The 27,737-nt window shown below is 42.3% G+C and overlaps 6 protein-coding genes across 11 annotated transcripts in view; 4 read left to right on the top strand and 2 right to left on the bottom strand.

Annotated features, from left to right (window-relative positions):
* Window positions 1-298: 298 nt before the first annotated feature.
* LOC108027894 (acyl-CoA-binding domain-containing protein 5) lies at window positions 299-2,654 on the top strand. The gene is made up of 3 exons (XM_017099512.3): window positions 299-700; window positions 819-1,828; window positions 2,279-2,654. The coding sequence occupies exon 2, from the start codon at window positions 821-823 to the stop codon at window positions 1,778-1,780; it is 960 nt and encodes a 319-aa protein (XP_016955001.1). The 5' UTR covers window positions 299-700; window positions 819-820; the 3' UTR covers window positions 1,781-1,828; window positions 2,279-2,654.
* On the bottom strand, window positions 2,574-3,811 carry LOC108027895 (peroxiredoxin-6). Its single transcript, XM_017099514.3, has 3 exons — window positions 3,447-3,811; window positions 3,191-3,383; window positions 2,574-2,867 (listed from the first exon to the last, which is right to left on the bottom strand). The coding sequence occupies exons 1-3, from the start codon at window positions 3,718-3,720 to the stop codon at window positions 2,666-2,668; spliced, it is 669 nt and encodes a 222-aa protein (XP_016955003.1). The 5' UTR covers window positions 3,721-3,811; the 3' UTR covers window positions 2,574-2,665.
* A 283-nt stretch (window positions 3,812-4,094) lies between these two features.
* Window positions 4,095-4,696, top strand: LOC108027717 (N-alpha-acetyltransferase 38, NatC auxiliary subunit). The gene has a single exon (XM_017099267.2). It carries the CDS (start codon window positions 4,183-4,185, stop codon window positions 4,552-4,554), a length of 372 nt encoding a protein of 123 aa, XP_016954756.1. The 5' UTR covers window positions 4,095-4,182; the 3' UTR covers window positions 4,555-4,696.
* A 362-nt stretch (window positions 4,697-5,058) lies between these two features.
* LOC108027860 (geranylgeranyl transferase type-2 subunit beta) lies at window positions 5,059-6,664 on the top strand. Its single transcript, XM_017099461.3, has 2 exons — window positions 5,059-5,826; window positions 5,960-6,664. Exons 1-2 carry the CDS (start codon window positions 5,220-5,222, stop codon window positions 6,385-6,387), a joined length of 1,035 nt encoding a protein of 344 aa, XP_016954950.1. The 5' UTR covers window positions 5,059-5,219; the 3' UTR covers window positions 6,388-6,664.
* Window positions 6,665-6,703: 39 nt separating this feature from the next.
* LOC108027858 (ectonucleoside triphosphate diphosphohydrolase 5) lies at window positions 6,704-11,928 on the bottom strand. 3 transcript variants are annotated; one of them, XM_017099459.3, is made up of 4 exons: window positions 11,695-11,927; window positions 8,662-8,803; window positions 7,352-8,481; window positions 6,704-7,293 (listed from the first exon to the last, which is right to left on the bottom strand). In XM_017099459.3, the coding sequence occupies exons 1-4, from the start codon at window positions 11,722-11,724 to the stop codon at window positions 7,201-7,203; spliced, it is 1,395 nt and encodes a 464-aa protein (XP_016954948.1). In that variant the 5' UTR covers window positions 11,725-11,927; the 3' UTR covers window positions 6,704-7,200. The 3 variants fall into 3 exon arrangements, with proteins under 3 accessions (XP_016954948.1, XP_016954949.1, XP_016954947.1); XM_017099460.3 differs by lacking the exon at window positions 11,695-11,927 and adding an exon at window positions 8,887-9,091; XM_017099458.2 differs by having other exon boundaries at window positions 7,352-8,803; window positions 11,695-11,928.
* A 3,877-nt stretch (window positions 11,929-15,805) lies between these two features.
* The window catches only part of LOC108027758 (AF4/FMR2 family member lilli), a 73,603-nt gene continuing 61,671 nt past the window's right edge, over window positions 15,806-27,737 (top strand). The window contains exon 1 of one of the 4 annotated variants that reach the window (XM_050885605.1): window positions 15,806-16,088. Coding sequence is in view for 1 of the 4 variants with exons in the window: in XM_044093987.2 (XP_043949922.1) it covers window positions 18,521-18,555 (35 nt within the window). In the remaining 3 variants the exon portion in view is untranslated. Of the gene's footprint in view, window positions 16,291-18,387; window positions 18,556-27,737 lie in introns of those variants that run through there. The other 3 variants (XM_017099311.3, XM_050885604.1, XM_044093987.2) reach the window with 3 other exon arrangements.

Below are 27,737 nucleotides of genomic sequence, written 5' to 3'. Positions count from 1 at the left end.
TAAGCTATTTTCTGGCATTATTGAATTAATACTTAACATTTTCTACGTCTTAAGAAATGTACATAAAATAGATTTGATTTGATGCATTTTGGGTTCAACGCTTTGACAGTTTAGAAGCTTAACATTTTTATACCATGTAATTTCAAATTGTCTCCCATAACATTTTGTGAATAAGTGGATTTACCTATAAAACATTTTAAACTAAGATCGAGGTTCCCGCTCTCCAGTCCACCTCTAGAGGCCCATCCCTAACTTGACCCACAATCGATACTTATGTTGCAGCCCTGCGCCACCCGCACACACCTGCACACTCACACGTACGCGCTCACCAATTTCCAGAGAGAGTTTTCGAGTTTTTGTTTAGTTTTTAACGATTCTGCGATTGCAACTCGAATTGAACGCCTGGGGCGAGCGCAGCGCAGCTCCCGACAATACAATATAATTGCGAGGTCGATAAGAACGGGGGACGGCGCAGAGCTTCAGGCGATACGAAGCTCGCAAGACTGGACTTCAGAACGCGAACTTTGAGCAGCAGCGCATCCACATCCACGAACGTCGCCCCAAAATTCATGAATGCCCAGCAGCGGATTTGGATTCGGCTCCGGAATCAATAGCGAAAGACAGCAGCAAAGCGGACAGCCCGACAACACAAAAACTGGGTTTGCAACACCGCGGATTGCACACACACAATAATAATTAGGTAATTTGTAAGCTACGTTCACCCGGGCAAGGTGAACTTGGCACCCGCCTGTATATGGTAGTCCAATCGTATATCTTATCGATCGAGCACTCTGGCTAATCTCCCGATTATCTTGCAGGAATGGCGGCCATTGAGGAGCGCTTCCAGGCGGCGGTCAACGTTATCAAGGGCCTGCCCAAGAATGGACCCTACCAGCCCAGCACCAGCATGATGCTCAAGTTCTACGGCCTGTTCAAGCAGGCCACCGAGGGAGGCTGCGACCAGAAGAAGCCCGGCTTCTGGGACATCGTGGGCAAGGCCAAGTGGGATGCCTGGAACGATAACCGGCACCTGACCAAGGAGCAGGCCATGCAGCGGTACGTGGAGAGCCTGCAGGAGATCATCGAAACGATGTCCTTCACGGAGAACGTGCAGAACTTTGTGGGCAGCCTCGATGGCCTGGGGAACATCAGCTTGGACGAACTGGAGCTGGTCTCGCCCGGCATGCGGGAGCTGGCCGAATCGCATCCCAACTCGCCGTTCCACTCGCGCACCAACAGCCCCCAGCACGGTTCCAGTTGCAATAGCGAGGCGGATGCGGAGGTGGCTGCCACACCGCTCGTCGCCTCCACCGAAACGATAAAGGAGAACGGACACAGTACGCCGCCACTGACCAATGGCTTTGCGCCCAAATCCTCCAACTACGCACAACACGACTCGCACAACTTTACGAGCAACAGCAGCGTGGCCATTGTGGATCCCTCGGACGACGAGTACGACGATCCCTACGATCTCAGCCACGAGCTGACTCAGGCCATTGCCCAGAACACGGATTTGTTGCGCCAAATTCAGGCGGCCATCTCGCGCATGAACAACGATGTGGGTGCAGTGCAGCAGCGGGTACGCAGCCTGGAGCAGTCGCTCAACGAACTTCGCAGCGGCCAAAAGGGAACAGCGAAAGGAACACAGCCACGATCACTGCCCGCCTGGTGGCCCTTCAGGAACATCTCCCCGCTGTGGTTCGCCGTCCTCATCCTGTGGCCCTTTCTGGTGCGACGCTTTGCGAGGATGCTGCAGAGCACTCCGCAGCGCAGGCACTGACGCAAAGGGGCTATATTCGAGGAGGGAGGAACATGTAATAGTTAAATTGTAAGTGTATTTGAGAACTGGCCTTTTAGTGTCATAAATCACTTAAGTATTTCGCCTACTTCTGTCGAAAGAATTTGATTGCCGAAAGCCGAGAATCATTGAAACTTATCTATAATATTGTTTATCATCCCCATTTAATATCGGTAACTTGTTTTTTGTTTATACTCGAGAGGAATCCCCGCCAAGATTCAAGACCACTGGGAACCTGTTCGGCAGCGAAAGCTTTTACATCATATACCGTCCATATTTGCATTTCATTATCATTTTCAAGGAAACGATAACTAAGCAAACTCAGACCATCGAATATCGTTGATTATTTGAACAAGGGAAAGTGCTTTTGGATCTTCTGTTTAGACTTCTTGTCAATTATTAGGATTTATAATTATCACTTAAGAGCCTAAGACTTAAGAATCATTAACAATATAATCCGTTTTTTACTTTTCCTTTCAGTTACCTTTGGTTACGGGCACGAGCTTGGTCTTTGGCTTTCCTCTATCCTGGAAAGCGCTCCAGTTATTGTACAGAGTTGGCCTTATTTATACTTTTCTAACCCCCGGGTTATCCAGTTGCAATATCTTTACTCCCTTTTTTGTACGTCTCTTTATGTATATTTATTTTGTACACACAAATCGCGACCTTTTTTGTCACATTCCCCATCTGATTTAGTTTGTAAGTCGAATGTTTCTGGCACTTTGGTCCAGCAGGAGGCGAGTTTTGGCATTCTGAAAGCGCCGACCTGCTGAAATACGGTTGTAAGCGTATACTTTATTGTGCATTATTTGTTGTTAATTATAATTTTTGTAATAAAGTCGTATGTGAAAAAAGACTCGTGCCTCCTTAGGGCTGTGGGGTAATCCGTAGATAACTCTTGCCGGAGGGAACTTCAACAGTTTCGATGCCCTTGGGAAAGAGCTGAGGGACATCCTCGGCTTTCACGGTGGGCAGAACCATGCACTTGCCGCCCTTTTGCCAGTCCGCAGGCGTGGCCACGCTCTTCGTTTGGGTCAAGTGGAGAGAGTCGATCACTCGAAGGATTTCACTGAAATGGAAAAGAAAAGGGAATGCTTATTAATCACTAAACAAATTGCCAATCATATGATCCCTATATTCAGTTTCAATAATTACATTGGTTTGCGTTCTCCTTAGTTTTCAATTACATTAGTTTTTAAGCGTTTCTATTTTGCTTTCATCATTATAAGCACGTTTTATAGTTTAAAGTACTTAAAGATCATTAAATCATTTTCTCCTTTAACGTTTAAATGCACGATTTGTTAAGAGGGAAGATTATGGTACCAAAAATATGAATGTAAATTTGAATATAATAGTAAACTATAATATTTTCTTGTATCTCCTAATACCCACTCGAAATTGCGTCCTGTGGTGGCGGGATATAGGATGGAGAGCCGCAGCTTTTTCTTGTCATCCACCACGAAAACAGCGCGACAGGTAAGGGGAATGCCCTCGGCATTAATCTCGTCCTTGTCCAGCATGTTGAACTTCAGGGCCAGTTCCCGCTTGTCATCCGCAATGATGGGATAATCGAAGCTGGCAAGCTCTGAAAATGGAAACGCCATTAGCTTTAGAAGAGTTCCTAAGCCACAATCAGTTTAGAACTCACTGCCAAAACTCTTGATGTCCTCGATCCAACCTTTGTGCGATTCCACGGTGTCGCAGGACAAAGCTATTGGCTTCACGCCGCGTTTCAGGAATTCCGGAATTAAAGCCGCCACACGGGCCAATTCCGTAGTGCACACCGGCGTATAGTCCGCCGGATGGGAGAACAGAATAGCCCAGCTATCGCCCATCCAGTCGTAGAAGTCGATCTTGCCCACGCTCGTCTCAGCCGAGAAGTTGGGGAACTGATCGCCAATGTTTAGGGCCTTTCCGGACATTTTTGGTGATTTAAAATATTCGGGGATAGGATATGATCCGATGAGCTTTAGATAAATGCGAAACAAAATTGCCGCAAAAAATCAGCTGATTAAGTTAGAGTGACCGTTTCTGTTTGCTTAACTGGTTCGCCAGGGCTGCAAATATTTAATGAGCTTTATTGTTCTTATTGGATTCTTAAGTTAAGTGCAAACTAAAAAGAATATTAAATTTGTAAACAAAAAGTTACTGAAAATTATAATATATATTTTAGTTAACAAACAAACTATTTCATTTTGCAAGTGAAAGGGTTTTTACCCTTGAAAACTCTTTTATATAAGGGAGGGAACCGGAACCAGTGAACCATTGTACATTTTCTTTTTCATCCCTGGTTATTACATACACAACAGAAACTCAAAATCGCGCATAGTAAACACAATAAAGCCAAATAACTATTAATATTGAGGAATAAAAAACACCAGACCATGACCGACCTGAGCATCAGTGGACAGCAGGTGCTACCGCCACCACCGCCGCCTGCTGCGATGCCGGAACCCTTCAGGATCACCACGAATGCCCCGCACCAGATGAACGACGCCAGCTTGACGCCCGGCAGGAGGAAGCTCCAGAAGTGGTTGGGTCGCGTCCTCCGGATCGTCATCACCGATGGCCGTGTCCTGGTGGGCTTCTTCAATTGCACGGATCGGGATGCCAACATCGTGCTGTCCATGTGCGCCGAGTACTTGGTGGAGGGCCAGGAGCCCAGGATGCTGGGGAACGTCATGGTTCCCGGAAAACACATCGTCTCCCTCAACATCGACGAACCGGATCCGCAGTCCAGTCTCCTCGTGCAATAGTTCTCAGTCTGTTCCTAGATCATTTTATGTTAATAAAGTTGTAGAATTTCATATTTTCAAGAACCCAAAAAGAAGGAGCATTTGTAAATGGATAATGATATATGTATGATCTAATCCTATAAAGTATATATTGTCTAATTCAGCGTTAGGAATATACTTCTTGTATTGAAAACTGTAATTTTCTAAATTCCAAAATTCAAATTAGGTGGTTTCAAGGCCTTCAAATCGTTTCGATTTTTCATAGGTGTAACTATTTATAAACCAACTATTACTTACAGTATCCATCTTAACAACAAAGATTCAGGTTGGAAATGTTAGAAACGTATCAATAAGCAATTCTTAAGCCAAAAATAAATGGTTTCTCAGAACATTAATTTAATATATAATTTAATTCAAAAATCAGAAAACATACTAAACATATTATTCAGTGCCTTACTGAAGAAGGTTCCAGTAGAGTACCCCTTCTACGCCCCTCCAGCGATCAGCTGTTTGATAAGCCCCGCCGCGTTGCCAACCATCGTGTAGATGAATCAGCTGCGGTCGACTGTGTTCCCTTGGCTCTTTATTTGCCGTAGAACTATTCCTGTTAATTAATTCGCCTGACCAAGCGATACACAGAGCAGCAGAGGATCCCTCCCATCCAAACCAATTGAGAGCAATCAGCGATGGACTTCACGACCTTCGTAAAGCCTTCAAATGGCGAGGGCGGCGGTGATGCGGACGCCCAGAAGGGCCAGAAACTTCAGTTCTGGAAGCATGTGGAGTACATCGAGAACCATGGCAAGCAGGAGGACGACTACGAGTACTGCATGACCGAGTTCCTGCGCATGTCGGGCATCTACTGGGGCACCACGGCCCTGGACATAATGGGCCAGCTGGAGAGGCTGGATCGCAAGTACATCGTGGAGTTTGTGAAGCGCTGCCAGTGCCCCACTACCGGGGGATTCGCCCCCTGCGAGGGCCACGATCCCCACCTGCTGTACACATTGTCGGCCATCCAGATCCTGTGCACCTACCAGGCGCTCGAGGAGATCGACTGCGAGGCGGTGGTGCGCTTCGTGGTGGGACTGCAGCAGCCCGACGGCAGCTTCTTCGGCGACAAGTGGGGCGAGGTGGACACCAGGTTCAGCTTCTGTGCTGTGGCCACCCTCACGCTGCTGGGCCGCATGGAGCAGACCATCGACGTGGAGAAGGCGGTCAAGTTCGTGCTGTCCTGCTGCAACCATACGGACGGGGGATTCGGTTCCAAGCCGGGCGCCGAGTCGCATGCGGGTGAGTCACCTAGCCATGGTGGACCACTTTTTTTCCAGGCCAATAATCTTTGTTCGATGAAAAGACACTGACAAAAAAATATGTACTCCAAGGGCTTTCAAAATGATAATCCTACATGTATATTCCCCCCCAGGCCTCATTTACTGCTGCGTGGGCTTCTTCTCGCTGACCCACCGCCTCCACCTGCTCGACGTGGACAAGCTGGGCTGGTGGCTCTGCGAGCGCCAGTTGCCATCCGGCGGGCTGAACGGACGCCCCGAGAAGCTGCCGGATGTGTGCTACTCGTGGTGGGTGCTCGCCTCGCTCACGATCATGGGTCGCCTGCACTGGATCAGCTCCGAGAAGCTGCAGCAGTTCATTCTGTCCTGCCAGGATGCGGAGACGGGCGGCTTCTCCGATCGCACGGGCAACATGCCCGACATATTCCACACGCTCTTCGGCATCGGCGGACTCTCGCTGCTGGGACATTCCGGCCTGAAGGCCATCAACCCAACGCTCTGCATGCCCCAGTACATCATCGACCGGCTGGGCATCAAACCGCAGCGATTACCGAGGCCATGAGGTATCAGAACAGCAGTCGTAGCCAATGTTTAGCGCCTAATCGGCACAGACCTCTACCGGATTCCCCAGCTAATAGCCTCTCTTAGTTTTATTTGTACAAAAAAAGACCAAAATTCCACCGCAGGAATATGTTAAACGTACTCAACGCCCTTTTCTCTTCAACTTCGTTGTGCATTTACTCACATATATCCGCCTCGATAAGCTATTATTAATAATATTTTGTATGACGAATTGAATTCAGCAATAAATAAATATTTTATTTTATTACAGCAAGAAATCAATGCTCATTAATAACAAAAATAAGCCCAAATAGTAGTTAAGATCAGTTAACATTTGATTTATTTGCAAAAATAATTAAACTAACATTTGCGTGTGTGAAAAACAAATTGAAGTGTTTGCGCTAATAGTCTAGTCTATACATATTAGGTAAATACATATCAATGTGTAAGTTTATGTACATGAGGATACCAGTGTAAGGACTAAATAGTTACGAACTTGGCAAAACGAGTTGCATTACGAAAGTGGCGAATCACACAGAACTGGAATTACAAACTAAGCGCTAAGTGTAGACACCGTGTTGTTGTGGGGTGGCTTCAATTGGAGACAATTGAAATGAATTTTACAGAGCACAAAAAACGAAATGATTCGACCACAATAGGCAATGTTTGAGTGTTTCGGGGCTGGTGTCTGGTGATTGTAGTATACTCGATGCACGTCTAAGGCACTCTATAAACAAGTTCAGCTAACAATCCTTTTAAAATGTTTTTCTTCTGTTTTTGTTATGTTTATCAACTACGGACTAATGGAGGAGCATTAGGAATTACTGAATTTTTCGTCGCTAGTCAGAACGTTGTATGCACAGCCCAGGGCCCAGGAGATTTCGTGGCCATCTATCTTCTTGTAAAGCTGCAAGTATATGGAAGGTTAGTTGAGATTGAAAGGACATCTGGAGGGAATCACTCACCTTAATTTTCTTGCCATCGTTCAGGCCAAATCCTTCGCGCAGCAGCGTGGAGATGAAGGTGAGGTCGAAGCACATGAAGGGCTGCTCATCGTTGGGGATGGCGCAGATCTCCTGGGCCTTCTTGCGGTAGGCCTCCACGGTGGTCTCGCCGCCGGCCAGCGGATCCACCAGACCCGATTCGATGGCACGCTCGAAGTAGTAGCTAAACGCAGCCACCGCATGCTGCTTCAGGGTAAACGGCTTGGGCTTGACCAGCGGCATCACCTTGCTCTTGACCAGCTCCAGGCAGGCATCAAAGTCCACGATGGGCTGCTCGGCACTGGACTTGCCGTTCTCCTTGCCGCTGACCTTGTATTGCACATTTCCATAGGTCCAAGTACGATTGGCGATGATGGGGTTCACGCAGACGCTCTCTAGCACCGAATCCTCCTTCTTGTAGCCATGCGTGAAGACGGCATGCCGGGCGGCCATCAAGCCCAGACCCAGATAGCTGTGCGTGAACACATTGATCTTCTTGCTGGAGGTGACCACCTCGTGCATGTACTTATCGTACACGGGCACCTGCTCGGGGTCGGTTGGCGAGAAGGTGACCTGCGTGCTGCCGCCACCCAAATCCAGAGCCGCTGCCTGATTCGTCTTGGACAGGCGGCCCAGCAGGAAGTTGACGGTGAACCAACTGAAGATGCCCTCGTCCGTGCCGTCCATGATTTCCACGGCATCCATATCCACACTGAACTCGGACTTGGCAAACAGATCTCGGACGGCATTCAGGATATTCTCCGCCTTGCTGGCCGGCAGTAGCCTCAGGCCAGCTGTGGCCTTCAGCACCAGCGGCGTGGACGACCAGTGCTCCTTGGGTATGAAGGCACGCGCCTCATCCAGCAGCAGTTTGATGGAGTGGGCACCCTCGGCGGGGTTGTCCGCAAAGGAGCTCAGGCCGGGCTTGCGCTCCTTGAACAGCTCCTCGTACAGCACCAGTTTGTTGTCGATGAAGCTGCGGTTGAACTTGTAGGCCAGCACACGGCTGCCCGTGGATCCTGCATCGATGATGGCCGCATACTGCACCTTGCTGTAGCCAAACTGGGAGGCCAGGCGGGCCAAATAGGGGCTGGCATTCTCTGAGACGAAGCCTGCAGCAACATCATCGTCGGCGTTGGGTTTTTTGGTGTGTGGTTTTTTAGTGACAACAACGGGAGGCGCGAAATGGGGTTCCACATGAGAGTAGCGAGCAGTGACAGTGGGGAAATCAGAGGGTTTGGTTAGCACAACTTTGGGAATTGGTTCTCTGACATAGTACAAATGATACACACCGAAGACGAAGAGCAGCAGGATGACGGAGATGACCAGGCACAGGAAGGAGATCTTGAGGCCGCTGGTACCGCGACTCGCACCGCTGCTGGCACTGGGTGAACCGCTGCTTTTCCGCCGCGGCGGCTTCTCGTCCGTGGCCAGCTGGAAGGTGTAACGAAAATTGATTAGTTCTGGTCTAAAAATGGATTACTTAATGGATTGGTCTAGTTTTTCTCTTGGTCTACCAGCTTATATTCGTATTTCATGGCTCGTTCCGTTGCCTTCGGTGCCGCAACATTTATGCATAGCCGGTTTCTTTGTTGAAACACATTTCTGCTGTTGGCTCTGCAAATATGAACACGCTGGCTGTTTGCTATCTCTTGAAATGTCAATGACTATGTTTTCATTTTATCTTTTTCAGTCAACGGGCTTTTTTCGTTCACATGAGCCAGGGCTGCAGAGCTGGGCTCATCGATAACGTTGGCCAGGGCTGCTGTGCATCACTTTTTTGGTAACGGGTTTGTTAGGTTTTCGAGCGAGAAAACGGTTACTTTTTTAAAAAATATAACTTGTAGGCTCTTTTTTAAAGATTCTAACATTTATAACTTAAATTTTCTTTGCGAACTTCTGTTCTTATTTTGTAATTATAAGCCATCTTGAAGCCAAGGTTTTATTAAGTACAATTATATTACAATTATTTAAAAAAATTTCCCTAATATTCCAATATTTCCAATCCAAATAAAATTTTATTTATGCTAGTTATGCTTTTCTACATTTTTCATTGCTTGATAATGGTTTTTTTATCTATCTTTGAAAATTTACCACAATACTACATAAGGAACCGGCTAATACTCCCACAAAAAGACAAAAACTAACCAGAATTTATGGCGATGATGAGATAAGAAATAAAAAACGAATCTTTATCAGTACTATATGTGGCATAATAGTTTGTAACCGCATAATGCACGAGCCCTTGCAAATTAATTATCACATCTACGTAACGATTGAAGACCGGGCCTTCAAAAAGTTCAAAGTCATGCCAAATTACACATTTTCGCTGTGAAGCCGCGCACACCAGTGTCCATTTCGTATATAATCTGGATGGCGTACTATCACGTAACCTTCTAGCGATATGACAATGATAAGACGCAATCGTGTCTGGGCACCACTGGCAACCACCATAAGTGGGACACAAAAGCGATATTTTGGCTAGATTAAATACTGGAGTTGGCGTAGGAGCCGCCACAAACAAAACCTGATGAAATTCCCATTGTTTAAACAAATGTTTCGCTATTGGTAAGGGGCTGACGTAATAATAGCTGCGGGGCAGTGAAAAAAAGCCAAGCAAAGTGAGCAAAGTATATTTGGCCAGGCAGTAATGGAGTTGACAGGGCGAACTTTTGCCTAAGTACATCCATTAGTATATTAAAAAAACAATTTCGGAGCAATTACAACGATGGAATAATTAAAATGAGTGAAAAGGCCGCCTCTATGAAGCATTCAGGGAGCGAACTTATCGCATATGCTGCGAAGCGCACGCTACTGTAATCAATAAATCAATTGATAAGTGGGGAAGTAGGCGACTTTTGTGCGGATCAACAATGGGTAAGAAGCCAGCAGCGAAATGCCTTTCAGGGCTTATCAAATATGCATTTTCAGATGGGGGGAATGCCTCAGTCGAGCCTGTAAGAAGCAGCTGAATTGATAATTTTATTTCACTGCCTGGGAATATCTAACGTCAGCCAGCTAAATATTTGATATAGGAACTCAACTCTGAGAAAGATAAAAGAAACACAGAGAAAACAGGAAGATTCATAAATTACTATGTATAAAAAGCCGATTTCTACCTATTAAAATGTGTGTGTATAAATAGAAAGCTATCGTTAGCTAATCTTTATATTTGTCCTGTAAAATGGTGATCATTTTAATGATAATTAAATTTCACCATCTAGAAAAATCTGGAATCAACCCAAAAATGTTTATTTTCTAGCTAAAAACATTTTATATAAAGTACAAGAACTCAAAGTTAGAAAAAACCTCTCTTTTTGAAGACACGCCCCTCAAAACATTTTCTATAAAGTAAAGATGAATATTTGTGAATTTCTAGGTAAAGCCTGTTTCTTTCTTTGCTCAAAATCTATTAAAATATAACAAGGTGGGAAGAAATATATGGTCAAATAATATTCTTTTTATGTGGGTACTACTGTATCCTAAAAATTCTGACCAGTTGAGTGAAAGTATCTTAAATAACACAAAACTGGGACGGGTTTTTCTCTAGCTATCTATTATCAGAGGGCCGAATGTCAAAGTATCTAGTATCTAGCTCAGAGAACGCGGCATACACAAGGGTTAAGGCCACGTTAGCAAGCTCGCACCCTAGCACTCACTTGCAAGCGGTTCCGGTTTTGAGCCATCCTGTTCTCCGCCCACGTACGATGCACCTATAGATCAAACGATCCAATCGCCCCCGAAATCGGCGTGTGTATCTGTTGTCTGGGATCTGTGGGGTTCCGCTTCGAGAAAGCAATTGAAAAAGTGGTCTAGCGAGGTTCGGAAACGATTGCCAACTTTCCTACTTTTTAGCGGCCCCTTTGATGACCTTGCTGGCGAGTCACCAGCAAGGCCTGGCCACCCTAAAACCAATGTGTAGTGTATATGAATACATGTATTTCAAAGGAAACCGGCCGGTTCGAATCGAATCCCAAAGTAACGTTTTGTACCTGGCACCATTGACACCTGGGGATCATTATGTTATTTCCTAATCCCATGAAATTTGCATAATATTAGGTAGAAAACCTGTTCTTCAGACCCCCATCTAAATTTAAGTGTCTTGTAAAACACAATTTCGAATAATTGGCACAATCGAATAGAACTCGAAACAGTTATTCTGCGAGTCATTTGATTTTTTACTTCCGCGTCAAAAGAGCAACAATTTCAGCGATTCCCATGTGTGTGTGAGCGATCTCGGGGTGTGCGCGTGTGTGTGTGTGAGAGAGCGCCATGAAATTGGCATAAAATGTGTGCTGTGATTACCCTTTTAACCTTTGCCTTACTTTTCTCTTTCGCACTTCGGTGTTCGTCATGTTGTTGCTGCTGTCGCTACTTTGTTCTTAATTATGTAAATACGTGGTTTATCTGCGGCAATTTCTGCGATCGCCGAGCGGAACGCACTAATGCCGATCTAATCAAAAGGGCGCACCTTGGGCGCCGAAAAAACGAACTTTTATTTAGCGGAACAACAGTGCCAACGCGCGGAATGCGAATGGCGTCTCAGAATAAACTAAACACGATTATTTACCACCCACCTGCTCATATATTGCTGCAGCCCTATCAGCTGTTCGCCGCCGCACGCGTTATCAGCGCAGTGCGGTCACACTGGGAAGGGGTTTCAGGGCTGCAGCTAAATTGTTGATTAAATATGATACGTACATATATGATAGCATTTTTGAAATGATTAAAATGATACTTCGGAAATATGTTTTATGTTTTTTATACGCTGATAAAACATAATATATCTCTCAGTAAGTTATAAAATTTTAATGGTAACGTTTAAGGCGTTCGTAACCACACCTTAAAAACCATAAGTAAAAGTAATAATACAAGTTTTTATAATTCCTATCTATTATTTTTGTATTATTTTACGATTACACAGTTTTTGTGCCTCAAAAAATATGCATAGAAAAATTTTTAGCCAGTCCACTCAGATCCTTAAAAACAAGAAGAAAAACAAAAATAATAGTTTGGACCATTATTACCACTGTTTTATTAATTATTTCATCATAGCACTGCTTGCTTACTGTACATTGAAAGTATTGATAACTTAATGCTAGTAATGCATCGTAAACAAAGATAAAATATAAGCATGCTTAGTATGTATTAAGATTTGGATAAGATAGCGTATAAATACATTGGTGATGTTAGACACAAATATCCTAATATTCTTCCTTTTGCCTTTTAAATTTTTTTTGTATATGATACATTATTAACGATGGAATAACAAAAGTATTGATGTTGAAGGTATACAAGCTTGGAATACTAATATAAAAACTAGAACATTTTTATTAATGACTTCATACAGGCGATAAAAATTAAAGAACCATTAAGTAATACCAAAAACTTTTGATTTCCTTAGGCTTAGTTGGCACTATATTCACTATTATTTGCATGTAGGGAGCAGTACTGGACTATAATGGACTGTAATTTATAATAATTCCTACTTTTTCGGATACTATTAATACTTTTTGTGTTGAATCATTGGAAGATCTTTGGTATAATTTATAATATTTCGGATATATGTATATACTTTTAAACTAGAGTTGGACAGCGAACCCAACCCCTAAATTGAAATATACAAAGTCTGTTGATGGCTCAATCATCACTAAACAAGTGTAAATTTCATCAATATACAAACTATTTATAAAAACAACCCATTAACAAGATAATAATCCCGGATTGTCACCCAAAAGACAGAGCCGATGCTGCCCAACACTGGACCTATCGCCGAACAGCTGATTTCCCGCCAATCAGCTGGCCGATAGCTGCCCCATCGATAGCCCTGCCATCGATAACGATATGTGTATTTTCCTGCTCTCTCTGCACCAACACAAAACACGCAACTAAATTTCGTTTAAAAACCCCCAACTAAAAACAATGCTAACGAAACGGAACCAATTAAGTGATTAAGTGGCTGAACGCGGCGGCGCCGAATGCGAGCGCAGTGCATTTTTCCGGATGAAATCGCGTTTTCGGGGAAACTTACACAAACATTTTTTTTCGTAAGCGCTCTCATGTTGTCTCTTTCGCACAGCAGAATTACTAGTTGCTGTGTGTGTGCGTGCGTGCGTTTGTGTGTGCCGTACGCCGTGTGTGTGCGTGCGTGTGTGCCCGTGTGAGTGACTTTGACTGCAGTTCGCGTACGTTTTTTATTAATACCACACAAAATAACAACAACAACCGACGGTAATGGAAACTAAACATATTTAATGCGCGACGAGAGCAGAAATCGGCGAGCAACAACGGCAACGGCAAGGCTTTATCACCACCACCACCTCTACCACCACTACGGCAGCAGCAGCAGCAGCAGCAACAACAACAACAACAAATTACTACAGCGTGCATGTGTGAACGTATTTGTGTTAAATAATGTTTAAACATTTCTGATTTCGCACACAAAACAATTTTGAGTTGTAGTCACCGACCAGCAGAGAGGAACAATTGAAGCAAGCGAAGAAGAGGTAAGTAAGTGCAAAGGAGAGACGGCCGCGCCGTACAATTGTTATAAACAAAATGTGTCAAAAGTTCGTCATGTCGCGCGCTCTCTCCCCTCTCTCTGGCCCGCTCGTTTTGCGTGCTCTCTCCCTCTCTCTCTCCCGCCACGCCGAAAAGAAATTAATTTTGATATTTTTCCCTGCTTTTCTTTTTGTTGTTCTCTCTCGCTCTCGCAAACTTTTAATTTTAATTTGCTATGCGCAGCGAATTCGCGCGCAAAGGCAGCAAAAAAAGAGGCAAAGCAAAGGCAGCCGCAACAGCAACAACATTAAAGGCAAAGTAATAAACGTCAAAATGCCAGACGGACAATGCCGCCACTCTCTCTCTCGCGCTCTTTCCGCCGCCGTGTGTGCATGTGTGTGTGTGTGTGTTTGGGTTTGCTAGCTTTTTGTTTTTATCTATTATTTAGGTGTTTGCCGAAAAAAGAATCACTAAGACGGACTAAAATTCGCAATACCTATTCATTTATCAATTGGAGTTCTGGAAAAAGAAGGGTGAAAGGCGAGAAAAACCCCGAAAAGAGAATGCGAATGCTGTGGGAAGGGGAGTGGGAAAAGAGAGAGAGAGCGGGAGTCGAGCACACACACACACCTCCAGCGATTCTGATAAGAACAATTGTTAATTGTTTGAAAGCCGACATTCCAATAGTCCATTCGCGCAGCCATTGGAAAAGGTATAATCGGAAATTGGAAAGACTTGTGAGATTCTTTGAGATTCTTTGGCAACTGCTGAAATAAAGCCGTCTTATGTCGTCAGAACAATCCCACGAATTTGGTTTTCCCCTTCGTTTTGGTGGGCCATAATGAAGTAAATTGGTGATAAGGAATCTTCGTAGGTCAAAGCTAAAGTAAATCACTTTGATTCTGGAAAAAGAAAAACTACATTTGGGCTCCGATCGTAGACAGCTTGTAAGAAAACTGACTTTGATCACGTCCGCATTGTTGGTACTATTTCCCATTTCCTGCAGTGGTTGAATCTTCGCTTCAAAGAAATGAGAAAACGCGAAGAAAGTCAATAGTGTTCTTTAAATAACTTCCTAAATTTGGCTTTAGATGATTTTGTAATTGCTTAGTAATAGTTAATTTTAATATTAAAATGCTATAGTTTGAAAACGTTGGAAACGTGGTGAGAAAAAGGCTATGATACTTCTCCTTGAAATTATTTCCTTTAATTACTTTGTAAACACATAAATAACTGAGTAGATAAAAACATCATTTAATTTCGATTTAATTAAAGTAATTAGCTGTCATTAAATGGGGGGTCAGCCACTTTCGTGGTCTTTTTTGTAGGGTGTATAGTATATCCTTGCGAAAGGTACTTTTAATAATTTGAATTTTAATTATTAAAAAATTGTCCAGATTTAAAGATTTAATTTCCTTATTATTTTTTTTACTTCCCTTTCTCACCTTCTGGGTGGCTGCTCTTTTGTTTTTGCTGTAGATATGAAATGTCGACGTCATTAAAATTGATTCATAAAGTCAAATTACAAAAAAAAAGAAAACCAAACAAAAGAAAAGCAACCAATAAGAAGAAAATGCCGAGAGCGTAGATATTTTCTTTTGTTGCTCGCACGGTGCCGAAATCGAATTCCAATGAATCTCGCTCTTTTCGTTCCAACTGTGTTGAAATGTATTTAAATTTCTATTAATTCATTAATACAATTTTATTACAAAAAATTACAAAAATATAATCAAAGACGATCTTCAGCACTGTAAAAATCAACTAGCATAAATGTTAACTGCTGCTAGCAGATACTGGTTCGATTGGATTATACGATAATATATTTTATCAATTGCCAAATTATTAAATAATAATTAAAAGCGGTGAAATAATTGCAATAAAAAATAGTAATCTAAATGTAGTCGTCATACTTGAAACATGTTTGGGCCACAATGTTGCCGGGAAAAATGTTTCGCAACAGTGTTGCGTGCAACATGCCTCAAACATGTTCTCAGGTTCGAGTTCGCGCTCGCATTCGGCCGCTTCGAATAATAACGGTAAAGCTATAGTACTTTTTGGATTTCACAGCCGGTCGAACGCAAAAATCGGCGGTCCGTCGTCGCGACGTGTAAAAAATGTAAAGCGAAAATAGCCAAAGAAATTTGTAAAAAAAAAAACCAAATAGAAAAATTCTAACCGCGCCGCCCAACCGTAAATCTCCAATCAAATTCCAATAAAAGTGCTTGCCATCTAATATTGTTCTTTTATAAGAAGTGTCTGCGAGTGTGTGTGTGTGTGTGCAATCAATGTTTTTTCTGTGTGCAAAGTTCAAAGGCAAAGGCAAAGAGAAAAGGCAAGAGCAAAGCCAAAAGTAAAATCAAAATCAAATCCTAATTCAAAGCAAATGTAATCCCAATTTCGGAAACGTAAGTTTACCAAAAGTGAGTGTAGAAGTGTGAATTAAAATACGAAAATCTGGCACATGTACATGTGCCACCCTCCCCTTTCCGCCCCCGCCCCTCGCTCTGTCTCGCTCGCTCGCTAGCAAATTTCCAATGCAAATCAAATGGAAATCAACAGATCAAATACAAATACAACAACAAATTCGCTTTCGCAAACTACAAAAAACAGGCAACAAAAACAAGAAACAGCTCGAAAACGGAACCGAAGAGACTCGCAAAGGAGGAGAGCGCGAAAAAAGTGAAATGCGCATTTTTTATTGTCAATTTTTTCAAACGGCACTTTTTTGACCTGGACCGTGTGATTTTCTTGCTCTCGCGGTCGTTCGCTCTCTTTTGCTCGCACGATCGCACGCTTACTCTCGCGCCCGCTCTCTTCGCTAACGGAACTGAACGGCCGTCTTCTGCTGCTGCTTCTTCTTCTTCACTTCGTTGTTGTTGTTGTTAGGCAAAAGCAACGCCAAAAAGGAAAGGAAAAATTTTTTTTCGGTGCGTTGCCCTTTGGGTTCGCGCTCTTCCAATAACAACAACCACAACAACTAAATGAATGAATGGGGAAGCAGAACAACAAAGCAGATACAGATACATTGCGATAATTTTCTCGCTCATCTGGCGTCTTTATGACATTATGTACGCTACATTTTTGATTTTATATTTAACACCTGCTGTTCTTCCATCAACATTTATGTGTGCATATGTAATCAGTGCATCAGTATGTGTGTGGTTAGTGTGTGCGCTCACTGCAATTGCGATCAACAGCTGTTGCTGGGAGAGCAAAGCAGAGAGAGAGAGAGAGGGAGAGAGAGAGACCGCGAGCGAACATCTAGGCATGTGTGTTTGTGTGTCCTTGCGTGTGGCTTTCTTTTGTGGACATTTAGTTGTTGCAGCTGGAAGATTGTTTTCCCAAAAAGGGGGGTAGTGGAAGATTCCAATGCGCGACGAACTTTTTGACACATTTAAAAAAAAACATCCTCAGAATAACTTTAAGAACTTAACTTTCGTATTTGCAGCCAACATTATGTTATTAAAATCGCCTCAAATACAAGCAATAATAAATAATATATAAAGAAAAACAACCCGCAAGTAAAAAGTTCAACATTTAGTAAAGAAAAACCAATTATTAAAAATCGTAGCCATTAGCTTTAACAAAACGCGTAAAATTTTGAACAGAACTTAGCAAGCCTATAACAAGTACGCCTTCCAATAGTTCTTATATATACACGCATTATATACATATGCATATACATAGCCATAGCACTTACAGCATGCATACATATATATACAACAACGGTCAAAGGGAGTTAAACGAGAAATAACATAAGAAACAAACGGGAAGCGAACAAACGATCGAGAATCGTGGAAAAAGTGCGTTATATTCCAACGGTGCAATCAAATCTTAAGGTAGCCAAGCGATATTACGGCTACACACTAACATAAATACGATACAAATATATATATTCTTACATCCATCAGATAGATCGACAATTTTTACAATCCGCAAAGTTTAGCAGCTTCAAAGTCAACCAACGCAATTACTTTAAGAGCATTACTTTATCGGTACATAGACAGCATATACATATATATATATATATTGGAGGATAAACGAATACTGAAGGCAAAATTTCAAATAAATCAAGTGCAAATTACAACAAATTATTCTAAATATTAATTAAAATGAGAATCATAAGAAATTTCCAATATTAAAATCAAATTATCCTATTATTCATAGGCCTAAGTAATGAATAACAAATTTTATATATGCGCCCCAAGTGCTTAATAAACAAGAAACAGCAACAACAACAAAATCAACAACACCCGACAACCAAACAAGATTAAGAGAACTATGTAAAACAACAGCAACCTCAACAAACAGCGAATCGAGCAATATTATCAATAATATAAATCAGTAAATTGTTAAATGTTAAAATTCAAGTCTAAACAACGCTAGCAACCTGCCAATAGCAACAAAATATTACAAAAAAACCAAACTAATGCGGAACCCAGGCATCCCGCAACAAGGAAAGTCAACAGAAAACCCCCAAGGTGTCGGATACCATCATCAAGTGGGGCTGGGAACAGGATACGCCGCCTTCCCTGCAACGAAGTCCAGAGGCCTTGGATTAACTCAACGCCCCTTTAGGGCGGAGGGATCCCCTTCTATGAGTCAACCACTTGCAACCATTGCAGCATCAGCAACGATACGGATCCCCATATGGATATTCATATGAAAAAACTAACTAAGCCACGGTAAGTCGATGCTTTTTGTGTTAATACTATGATATTGTGGGGGACTAAACTCGGAAATATCAGTTTTCTAAGGACCTTTTTGATGTGATTCATATGATATTGATGAGAATCAGATTATGGGATCTGTTATACCTTGAACCGCTAATAATTCTTATCAATTCTTGAACAATTTAAGGTTATAAATACATAAGAAAAAGGGTTAGGTGGGCTATAAAGTAGGCTTAGGGCTTTCCTGCTTATCACTGAGGACCCCGAGCTTTAGCTTGGAGCCCAATAAATTGTACTAGGACCAAGTTTAATCTCTGGACATTTCGTTATTGTCCGTCATTGACAATAAACCAAATGCTACGCGCACACGCCATCAAATCGGATCCCCTAAAACTTTTCTCATTTCTGCAACCGAGCGACCCCTTTTCTTTCCGGATTCTGGTTCTGGCTCTGCTTCCTTGCCTCATTTTCTCATTTTTTATTGTCAATGAGCTGCGGCGGCCACTAAAATGTATAATTGAAAATTGTACGCCCACATTTACTGCGCACACACAGGCTGACGGACAAACAAACAAACTAACAAACAAACAAGCACATCCACCGCCACGTCCATATAATAGATACGTATACGTACAAACAGCAGTCCCACCAAAAAAAAAAATACAAAAAATAAAAAGAAAAGTAGAAGAAAAAACGGTCCCCAGTTGCTTTTAGCGCCATGCAATAAACAGAGCGAGAGAGCGTTGCCAAGTTTTGCGGGTTTTCTTGGCCTGCTCTTTTCAGCCAACAGACGGTTGGCTGAGAATCCACCTTCTCCGCCGCCAGCCCCCGCTTTCCCCATTCCCCATTCCGCTTTCCGCTGTCGTCTGTGGTCCCACCTTGAGGAAAAGTAGAAAAATCTAAGTTCTTTCATGCCGCCTGCCTCTTAGAAAGTGTAAAGGTATGTTGAAATCTTGGTGCTCAATCTGAAAAATTACTGTCCCTTCAGATTCGTATGATAAATATAGGAAAGTGCCATATTTACATTAGAGTTTACATTGCATTGCCATTTATCACTCTACAAAAGTGATTAAACTATCAGATACAAATGTATCTTATGAATAGTAAGGTATTCTAATAAGTATTTCAACATTTAAGCAACATATCTTAGATATTCCGTTACTATTTATAACTCTACAGAACCGATTGTATTATCAGATACAATTGTATCTTATGGGTCGTAATTTGTTCTAATTGATTCAAACGATCCCTAACTGTAAATATGCAGAATTCCCTACTTTGTCAGATATAAATTGATCTTTAATCCTAAAATCGTATTAATTATTTAGTAATTTCTGTATGAACAATTTCTAAAGCCATATCCTACAGATAGATCTTATAGGTCTGGCGACAGCATATCCCAAAGTCGGAAAATTCCTCTATAACCTTCTTTCTAGCCATATCCCCTCCCTTCTCACCGTGTTTCGGTTTTTCTTGTACATTTTGCCGGCGTCGCCACGCACTGTTTCCCCATGGCTAAGCCATTGTGCACTTTTCGCTGCAATTTGTCGAAAACTTGGTGTATTTTTTTTGTTCATTCGAAAGTTTAACCATAACAGATTTCTTTAGACCACTTCCTCCTGGGCGGAAAGGGGTTTTAAGTTGGGCTTTGGTGGACCCTAAAACTCTTGAGCCCCCATTTGATGCCCGAAAATTTGCCAGGCGGAAAACTTCAATGTAAAATGTAGTAGCTTGCGTTTACGGAACATTTTATTTACTTATATTTTGATATAATCAACAAGGAATCTACACGTACCTGCAATGATTTTTAGTTTTGCCCTTGTGTAAATGTATCTAACGAACTATCTTTTGTGATCTAAAATTTCCAATTTAACCTTTGAGTTGTTGGTCATTTTATGACTTTTGTCTGCCCGTATATTAGTTGGAATTTGAGGGGGGTCCTGGGAATGGAAACTGAAAAACAACAAGCGCCCGAAACGTGTGCGACACTCTCAACAAACTGATAAAATTTTAATTTCTCCAAAATTGAAATTTTAATGTGTGTCTAGAGCGCGGTTTACCCCCCGGTTCATCCCCAGCCCCTCTTCCGACTGCACTTTGTGTCCTTCCTACAGGGTTTTTCCCACCTTGCTGGGAAAGTGTGCTATACGCTCTGTGTGTGTGTGTGGCACTCAGCCATACACGCGCACAAGTTTTGGGTTTTTGTGGGTTTCCCCACCCAGCACAGCCCAACGGAGCCAGCCAACCCACCACCCGCCACCCACTCGGCTGTCCGCATTCTATTGCATTTCGGTCGCCCCTCTTTTTGGCCGACTTTCTATCATTCGCTGCCTTTGGCATTGGCCAAAAAGCGAATTTCCTGCGCTGCGTCCATATTATAGAGTTGAATTATTAAAATTTGTCTGGCTGTGTGTGCCGGTTATGAATAGCTAAGTGGTTGCCAAGGATGGGAATAAGTCTGTATATGTACTAAATGGTCTGTCTAAGAAGTCCACTTATACGGCTGCTTGATGGGACTTTGTCCCGGTGATATAAATCGAATTGTTCAGTTGCCTTTCCATTAACTGATTTATAACCAAGTCAGTGGTGTCAGTACTCTTATTTAGGTCATATATTATAATAGAAAAATGTGCTTTAGGTGTTCTAATGAGGTATGTCATAGTTAAATTATATGATAGTATATGATATAGATATTCGCTAGATATCCACATTCGGTTATAGAAATCGAACTACCTACAACTCATTTGTTTACCTTTGTAAATGAGTCTCTATTCCTTTTTAAGTAATCCATTATAATATAAACATATATTTGAATGGTTCTCGTGGGTTATACATCAAACTGGCGATTCAAATGACCCCTCGGAAAGCCCGAAACATTATCCCTTTTGGCCACGATGCCAACTGCGAGACCCATCATCCATGGGTTGCCCTGCCCTTTCACCTCCATCATTGGCCCACTTAAACTATTGACCCACACACCTAATTGATATGCTGCACGTATACTCGGCAATCAAAGTGCGGTATGTAGGTGTGTGTGCGAGGGCAGAGATGAGATGGTGAAAGTGTGAGAGTTGGCAGAAGGCAGAAGAAATCTCTCTGGGGATTTTATTTTTTATGTCGAAATTATACATTTTATTATGTCATTTTAATGCTACAAAGGCACCGAACGTAAAAGTTGAAGGGAGACGGGGCAAAAGGGAGCGGCAAAGGAGCAACAACATGCAAACTAAACAGTCATCCAACATGGCCCCCTCCCCCCACTTTTTCCACTTTTCCCCATCTTATGTCAGACCATAAATCAGCAACAGTTAGGACCTAGGTTCTGGGCAGGAACAGGAACAGGAAGGAAGTGCAGGGCAGTCCTGTTTTCATTTTGTATGCAAAAGTGAACAAGGTGGAAAATAGAAGGAGATGCCCCCAGAAGGGAAGGCAAACCTACACTGTAGCCAGAAAAAATATATAATTTGTTTACAAGAATTAAGTTTTTAAAGGTTATTCAACTATAAATAAATAATGTGTTGAAATATGTGTCATTCAGGGAGCTATCTAACGATAAATCAATACATAAAGACAATATTATGATCAAAATATTCCAGATTCTAAAATAAAAAAATCAATGTCTAGTTTGTTTATAAAGATTCTTTAGTTTCTCTATAAGTGGTCTCAATTTTCACATAATAAAAATATTATTTAAAAGAAAGTATATTTTAAAATAAAATAAGTGTTAACATAATGCTGAGATGTTTTTCCACTTTGATAGTTATTTAAAAGGCTTTTTTTTTTTAATTCGATGGTGACAAATTAAACAGTCGAAATTTCCTTCTAAAAGGTCCTTCTCAAAAGTACAAGTATTTTTTATACCTTATAAAAATCAACCAGAAAACCAAACAAAGGGAATCGAAGATATGTGCGCACACACAAATGACAGATGTTGGGGTGGAAGTACAGGAAGGAAGGATGAGGACGCGTCTGAAGACCAAGGATGGAGGAACGAGGACCGAGGACGAAGACCACCGAGAACTGTCATTGAGAGGCAGCCAAATTGTTTTATGTCTATCGATAAAGTAAATCACTTCCCCTTCTCGCACTTTTGTTTGCAAATAATTCGCTTCGTACATTTTACAAGGGGTTTTTCATCCGAGTCCTTCGTCCTTTGACTGTCTGTCTGTATGTATGCACATGTTTGTACACATACGTCGCTTTATTTAATGACCCGAAGCTTGTGTTTGAAGCCCAAGCGCAGAGCAAAAGCAAAAAAGCAGGGGAAAACAGCAAAATGAATCTGAGCCACAATTGACACGTGTTGGGATTGGCATGTGTACATATATAGGGTTGTTGGGGTGGCTGGCTTATAAACAGAGGGCAACGGGCAACGGGCAACCTGGAATCGAAGCTTACTCACATATGGCATATACAGCAACCAAGCTCTGGGAGAAACTAATTAAACAATATGGTCGATGATAAACTCTGCGGTTGCTTGGTGATAAGTGCGAAAGTATTCGCTAATTATGGCTTTAGCTGATATTAAATTAAATAAAAAATAAAGGCAACCCGAAGACTTAAGTTGTAATAGAAATCCATAATGAAATGGAAGCCTTTAGGTCATTATTTTAATTTCGCCTTAGCACACCTTTATGAAAGCCAATCCCATAAACGGGTGCCCCAACCCCCACTTCTATCGAGGATTTCTCATCTGAGATGGGACCCCTTACTTCACTGCTTACTGCCCGCCCCCTCAATGATTAACTGTTGCACACCGCGCCACGCCCATCAGTCAGTTGCATTGCAGAGCTGAAGGACACACGTTGTGGTGCGGAAGAGGTCAACAGTGGGGTGTGTGCAGTATAGAGTAAATGTGTATGTTGTTTCCTTGGCGATGTCCATGCCTCTCTGTCCATATGGACTCCAACACTCCTGGCCGAGGCACCTCCACCTCAGCACCTAGCCCCTTACCAACCTCTCCGCCTCCTCCGATTTCGCACATTTCACGCACAAGTGCCGCCACTTTAAGCCAGAACCCGCGAGAAATGGCAAGTGAAGACAAGAGGAACAACTACTGGAACTTTGGCTTCTCTTCGCCCCTTTTGGCTTCCTCCGGTTTTCCTGATTTATACCTTTCAAGCCAGGGATTGGTTATTTTAAGATAGTTACGATGCTAAAAGGTGCCATGACTTGACGTTCGGTGGCTTTAAAGGCATTCCAAGAGATTATACTGAGGTTCTGTAATAAAAACCGGGTGTTTCGAGCTAAATAAATGCGTTCTCGACAGTGATTTAGTATTCTTAAAAAGTACTAGCCAGTCTTGAAACTATTTTACTGCAACTCAACTTGAAACCAGTTCACGGCTTTAGTTTGAACTATAGTTACATCACTTTATTGTTTATTTCAAGGACTGTTACGAATCGAAGAATTTATTCAATTTATTTTTAAAACCAATAGAAAATGGCGTGCCATTGTACAATATGGAATATTAGACCCTTAGTACTTAGCAAATATTATGTTTATTTTGCGTTGTGTAAACAACGCCTTGGCATAATAAAATTTATATTTAGACTCGTTGCAAGAGTATCCTTACTTTCAGTCCTTGAAAGGGTGCATATGTCCTCTGGCTGGCGTTCCTTGATGCTCCGCTCATACCACACTCTTCCGGCGCCTGCTCCTAGCCTTAGCCCCATTCCACATCCGCACATAGATGGTGGCCATCCCAGGAAACAGTAAATAAGTTGCAGTTTTCCGCTTACTGAGGGGGGGGGGGGCGACTTTTCATCGACAACCTTCTTTTTTCCGTGGAAATGGGGCGTTGGGTGTCCTTGCTGGGTTTTTCGCAGCCCCAGCGAGTAAAAACAAAAACTTATTTGCCATTTATTTGCCGTTGACTTTGTTTCTTCGTTATTAATATTGACAAGAATCGAGGGGCTGGCTGTTGCTGATCAGGGGAGTGGGCCAAAAGGACCTCGACAAGCCTTTGGGGTCTCTCTGTCGGCATTGCGTGTGTTTGTTTTTGTCCTTAATGCGCTAAACTGGACGCTTCCAGCTCCGTTTTTCCCCGTTTTCTCCTCTTTTTCCCCTCGCCACTGCGTGTCACTCCTGCCACTTCCGGTGGTGAGACACGATGGGTTTAAGTTGTGGTTTAAAATTGTAACCTGAAGCTTTATTGAAGGACTTTTTAATGAGTGTTTGTATTTGACTGGCGAGAACTGCAGGCCAGAGGAAGTCTCGTTTCTGGGATTTCTGGGTTTCAGATACATCTCGCTGACCTGAGAAACGTGCTTTCCCCTGCAGATTCATCGAATGGCTAAATATAACAAGAATAATGCAAAATACACAGACGAACGTGGGCATCAGTTGGTAGTTGCGTACATCCGGTTCTTGGGATTTTCATTTCCATGAATTTCTGAGAGGTTGGGAAAATGTTTAACGCAAGAAACTATGTTCACGGCCTGCTCTCGTTTCAGTTTCTCACGAAGTTGTTTTAATAGTTATTTATAAGTATTGTTCAGTTGGAAAAATGATTTATAATAATATTCATAAATCTTTATATTGCATTAAAGATAAGGTCGTAAAATTTATGTTAGAAAACCTTGAAGTGGTCACACTTTTTGGTAGGTTTTTTGTTGTGGGAAAGAGTTTAATCATAATTCTCTTGATGTTGTTATGCCAAGGTAATGCAAGGGAATTCCTGGAATATTAAATGACACAAAAAATGTCACTTCCACCCAGTTTTCCCCCTGCTTTCATCCTATATTTATTTCCGCTCGCCGGCTGCCACTTGCTGTGACTCTTGATTCCGCCGTTGGTTGGTTGCTTCTGCCCTTTTTGTGGGGCTTTTCCAACGTCATGCAAACCAGCAACGATAACTATAACACTTGGGCGGGTGCTGGCGGCATCCCCCACTTTCTACGCCCCACACCCCCACCGCCACCCACCAGTTTTCGGATGGTTCTGCCTGCCTCACACGTTCACCATAATTAGGTGTTAATATGACATTTTGCTCGACATTCAGCGAGTGAGCAAAAAGCAAGCTGAAATATTTATGCACTGTTTTGCCAACCTGAAATATTTGTGCACTCTTAATGTGGGTACGCTTACACTTGGCGAAAAATGGGGGATTCGCTTTCAAATTTAAAAGAAAACAAGCTAATTTTTTAAAAGGTAGTGCCATTTTTATTTTAGCACTCCCTTAAAAGTATCTCTGAACTCGAAATCCTTATACTGCATTTCTCTCCGTGTAATATATATTTATTATTTATATGCATTTGTGTGAGTAAGTGCTTTTTACTTGTAGCGCCCTCTCGCTCTCGACAATTTTGTTGTTGTTTGCTTAACGATCGATAAACTGTCTCAATGTGCGTTTCCTCCCGCTGCGAGCGAGTGTGCGTGAGTATCTGTGTGTCTGCATATGGCAGCGAGTTAGTATTAGTATTGGTACTTTCGGATTACATTGTAATGCTGCTCTTCCGCTGCTTTCCCCCCTTTCCCCCGCTTCACTGTTGTTTGGCATTTTGTGAATACTGCAAAAGGGCGAGCTAAGTTGGAAACTTTGATTATAGAAATGTTTTGATACTTTACCACCTTATTATCCATACATTAAGTCCAGATTAGCATCTTCTAATCGGATTTTTAAAGGAGTTTTTGGGTTTTTTTAGTTTCTAGTTCTTTATCTTTGCTTTCTTTAATTAGACCAGAAACCAGCTTACTTTGGCAGCACTACCAACCAGTACTTTACCCCACTGGCTTCTCTTCATTTCCCTCCATCTTTGTTTATTTTATGGCTTGTTGTAGCTTTTAGTTGAACATTATTCGAGACGTTTGCTCGTCGTAAATGTTTATCGATTGCCTATCGAGTAGGGGAATTCCCCGCCATAGGGGGTTGACTTTGTATAACCAATGGATGTGTGTATAAAAAGTAATTGTTGAAATGTGCGCTTAAACAACACGACAAGTGTTGTTAATAATTATTTTGTAAGTCTCAAGTGCTATGGGGCTGTGAAAGGTTATGGGGAAACAGAAGAAAATTAATAGAGTGCCTGGATGCATAAATATATATATTTATCTTCATTGATTTGGCGGTAATTTCCATTTCATTGGGGGTAGCACTTAAAGATCAAATGTCATATATTACTTACCTCCACTCAAATAAAATCCAACAAAAAAGAGGGCGACATGCAGCTCAATAGCCATGGATTATGACAAAGCATCGACCCAAACGTTTGGGACAAGCCCACACATTTCGCTTATGAAAATGTATTCATTGAGTGGATGTGGAGATGTGTGTCGCTTTGCAAGGGTTAGACATTCGCATTCTCGTATACAAAACAAGAAAAATGAGTGGAACAGACCACCGAACCCCCTAAAAACCCCTGAGAACTCGCCACGAGTTGCCCCAGTTGTGTGGCGGAAAGAGACGGCCAGAGGATGTGCGAAAGGGAGGGGCGACAGTGAATGAGGAGGGTTATTCAGCCAAGCTCACCGTTGTTGTGGGAAATTGTGGAAATCATCATAGCTTACTCTAATAGTATTCCCGGAATATTTCGTAACACGAAGGAGAATCTATGGGATAGGTAGTTACTTCTTTAGTTACGAGTGGTACATCAATATAAACGTTATCAAATGGAACTATGAATTAAAATGTGCATTAAACTAGCTTAAGATGATAATCAACTCTTACGAAAAACAAAAGCTTTTTTCTATTAAGGTAGCTTGAACCATTGCAAAGAATTTTAATTTCTTTTCGACTGTGAAGTCCCACTTAGTTGTAAGGTCGAAAAAACACAGATGCAGAGGGAGCCAGACGAAAGTGCTCTGCCTTTTTTATCCGCTTGGATGCAGGCCCAACATGGCTGATTAACACTTCATTTGCATGCAAAAACTTCAATCACTGACAAAAGACCCAAGGACCAAGAAGACGACAACTATGATGACGTCGTCGTTCCAGCAACAACAATGCGAAAAACGTGTCAATGCATGTGCCATGAATGTCAACACATGCGCCAGAAAAAGGCGTTAAGAGGGAGGGGGCGGTGGCCAGAAGGGGCCGGGCCTGGGGGCGTGGCATGTCGGGGGACCCAACGCAGACATCTCAAACACTCGCCCACACATTCCTAATCTCCCATCACGGCAAATGGCCAAGCCAAATGCATTTGGCACCAAGGGAAAACTTTTGGATTGCCCGGAATCTGCAATGTTTTGCATTA

Source organism: Drosophila biarmipes, chromosome 2L (genome assembly GCF_025231255.1).
Source record: "Drosophila biarmipes strain raj3 chromosome 2L, RU_DBia_V1.1, whole genome shotgun sequence".
Taxonomy (NCBI): domain Eukaryota; kingdom Metazoa; phylum Arthropoda; class Insecta; order Diptera; family Drosophilidae; genus Drosophila; species Drosophila biarmipes.
Note: the sequence above shows the minus strand (reverse complement) of the source record. Positions and strands in the feature narration are given on the sequence as shown.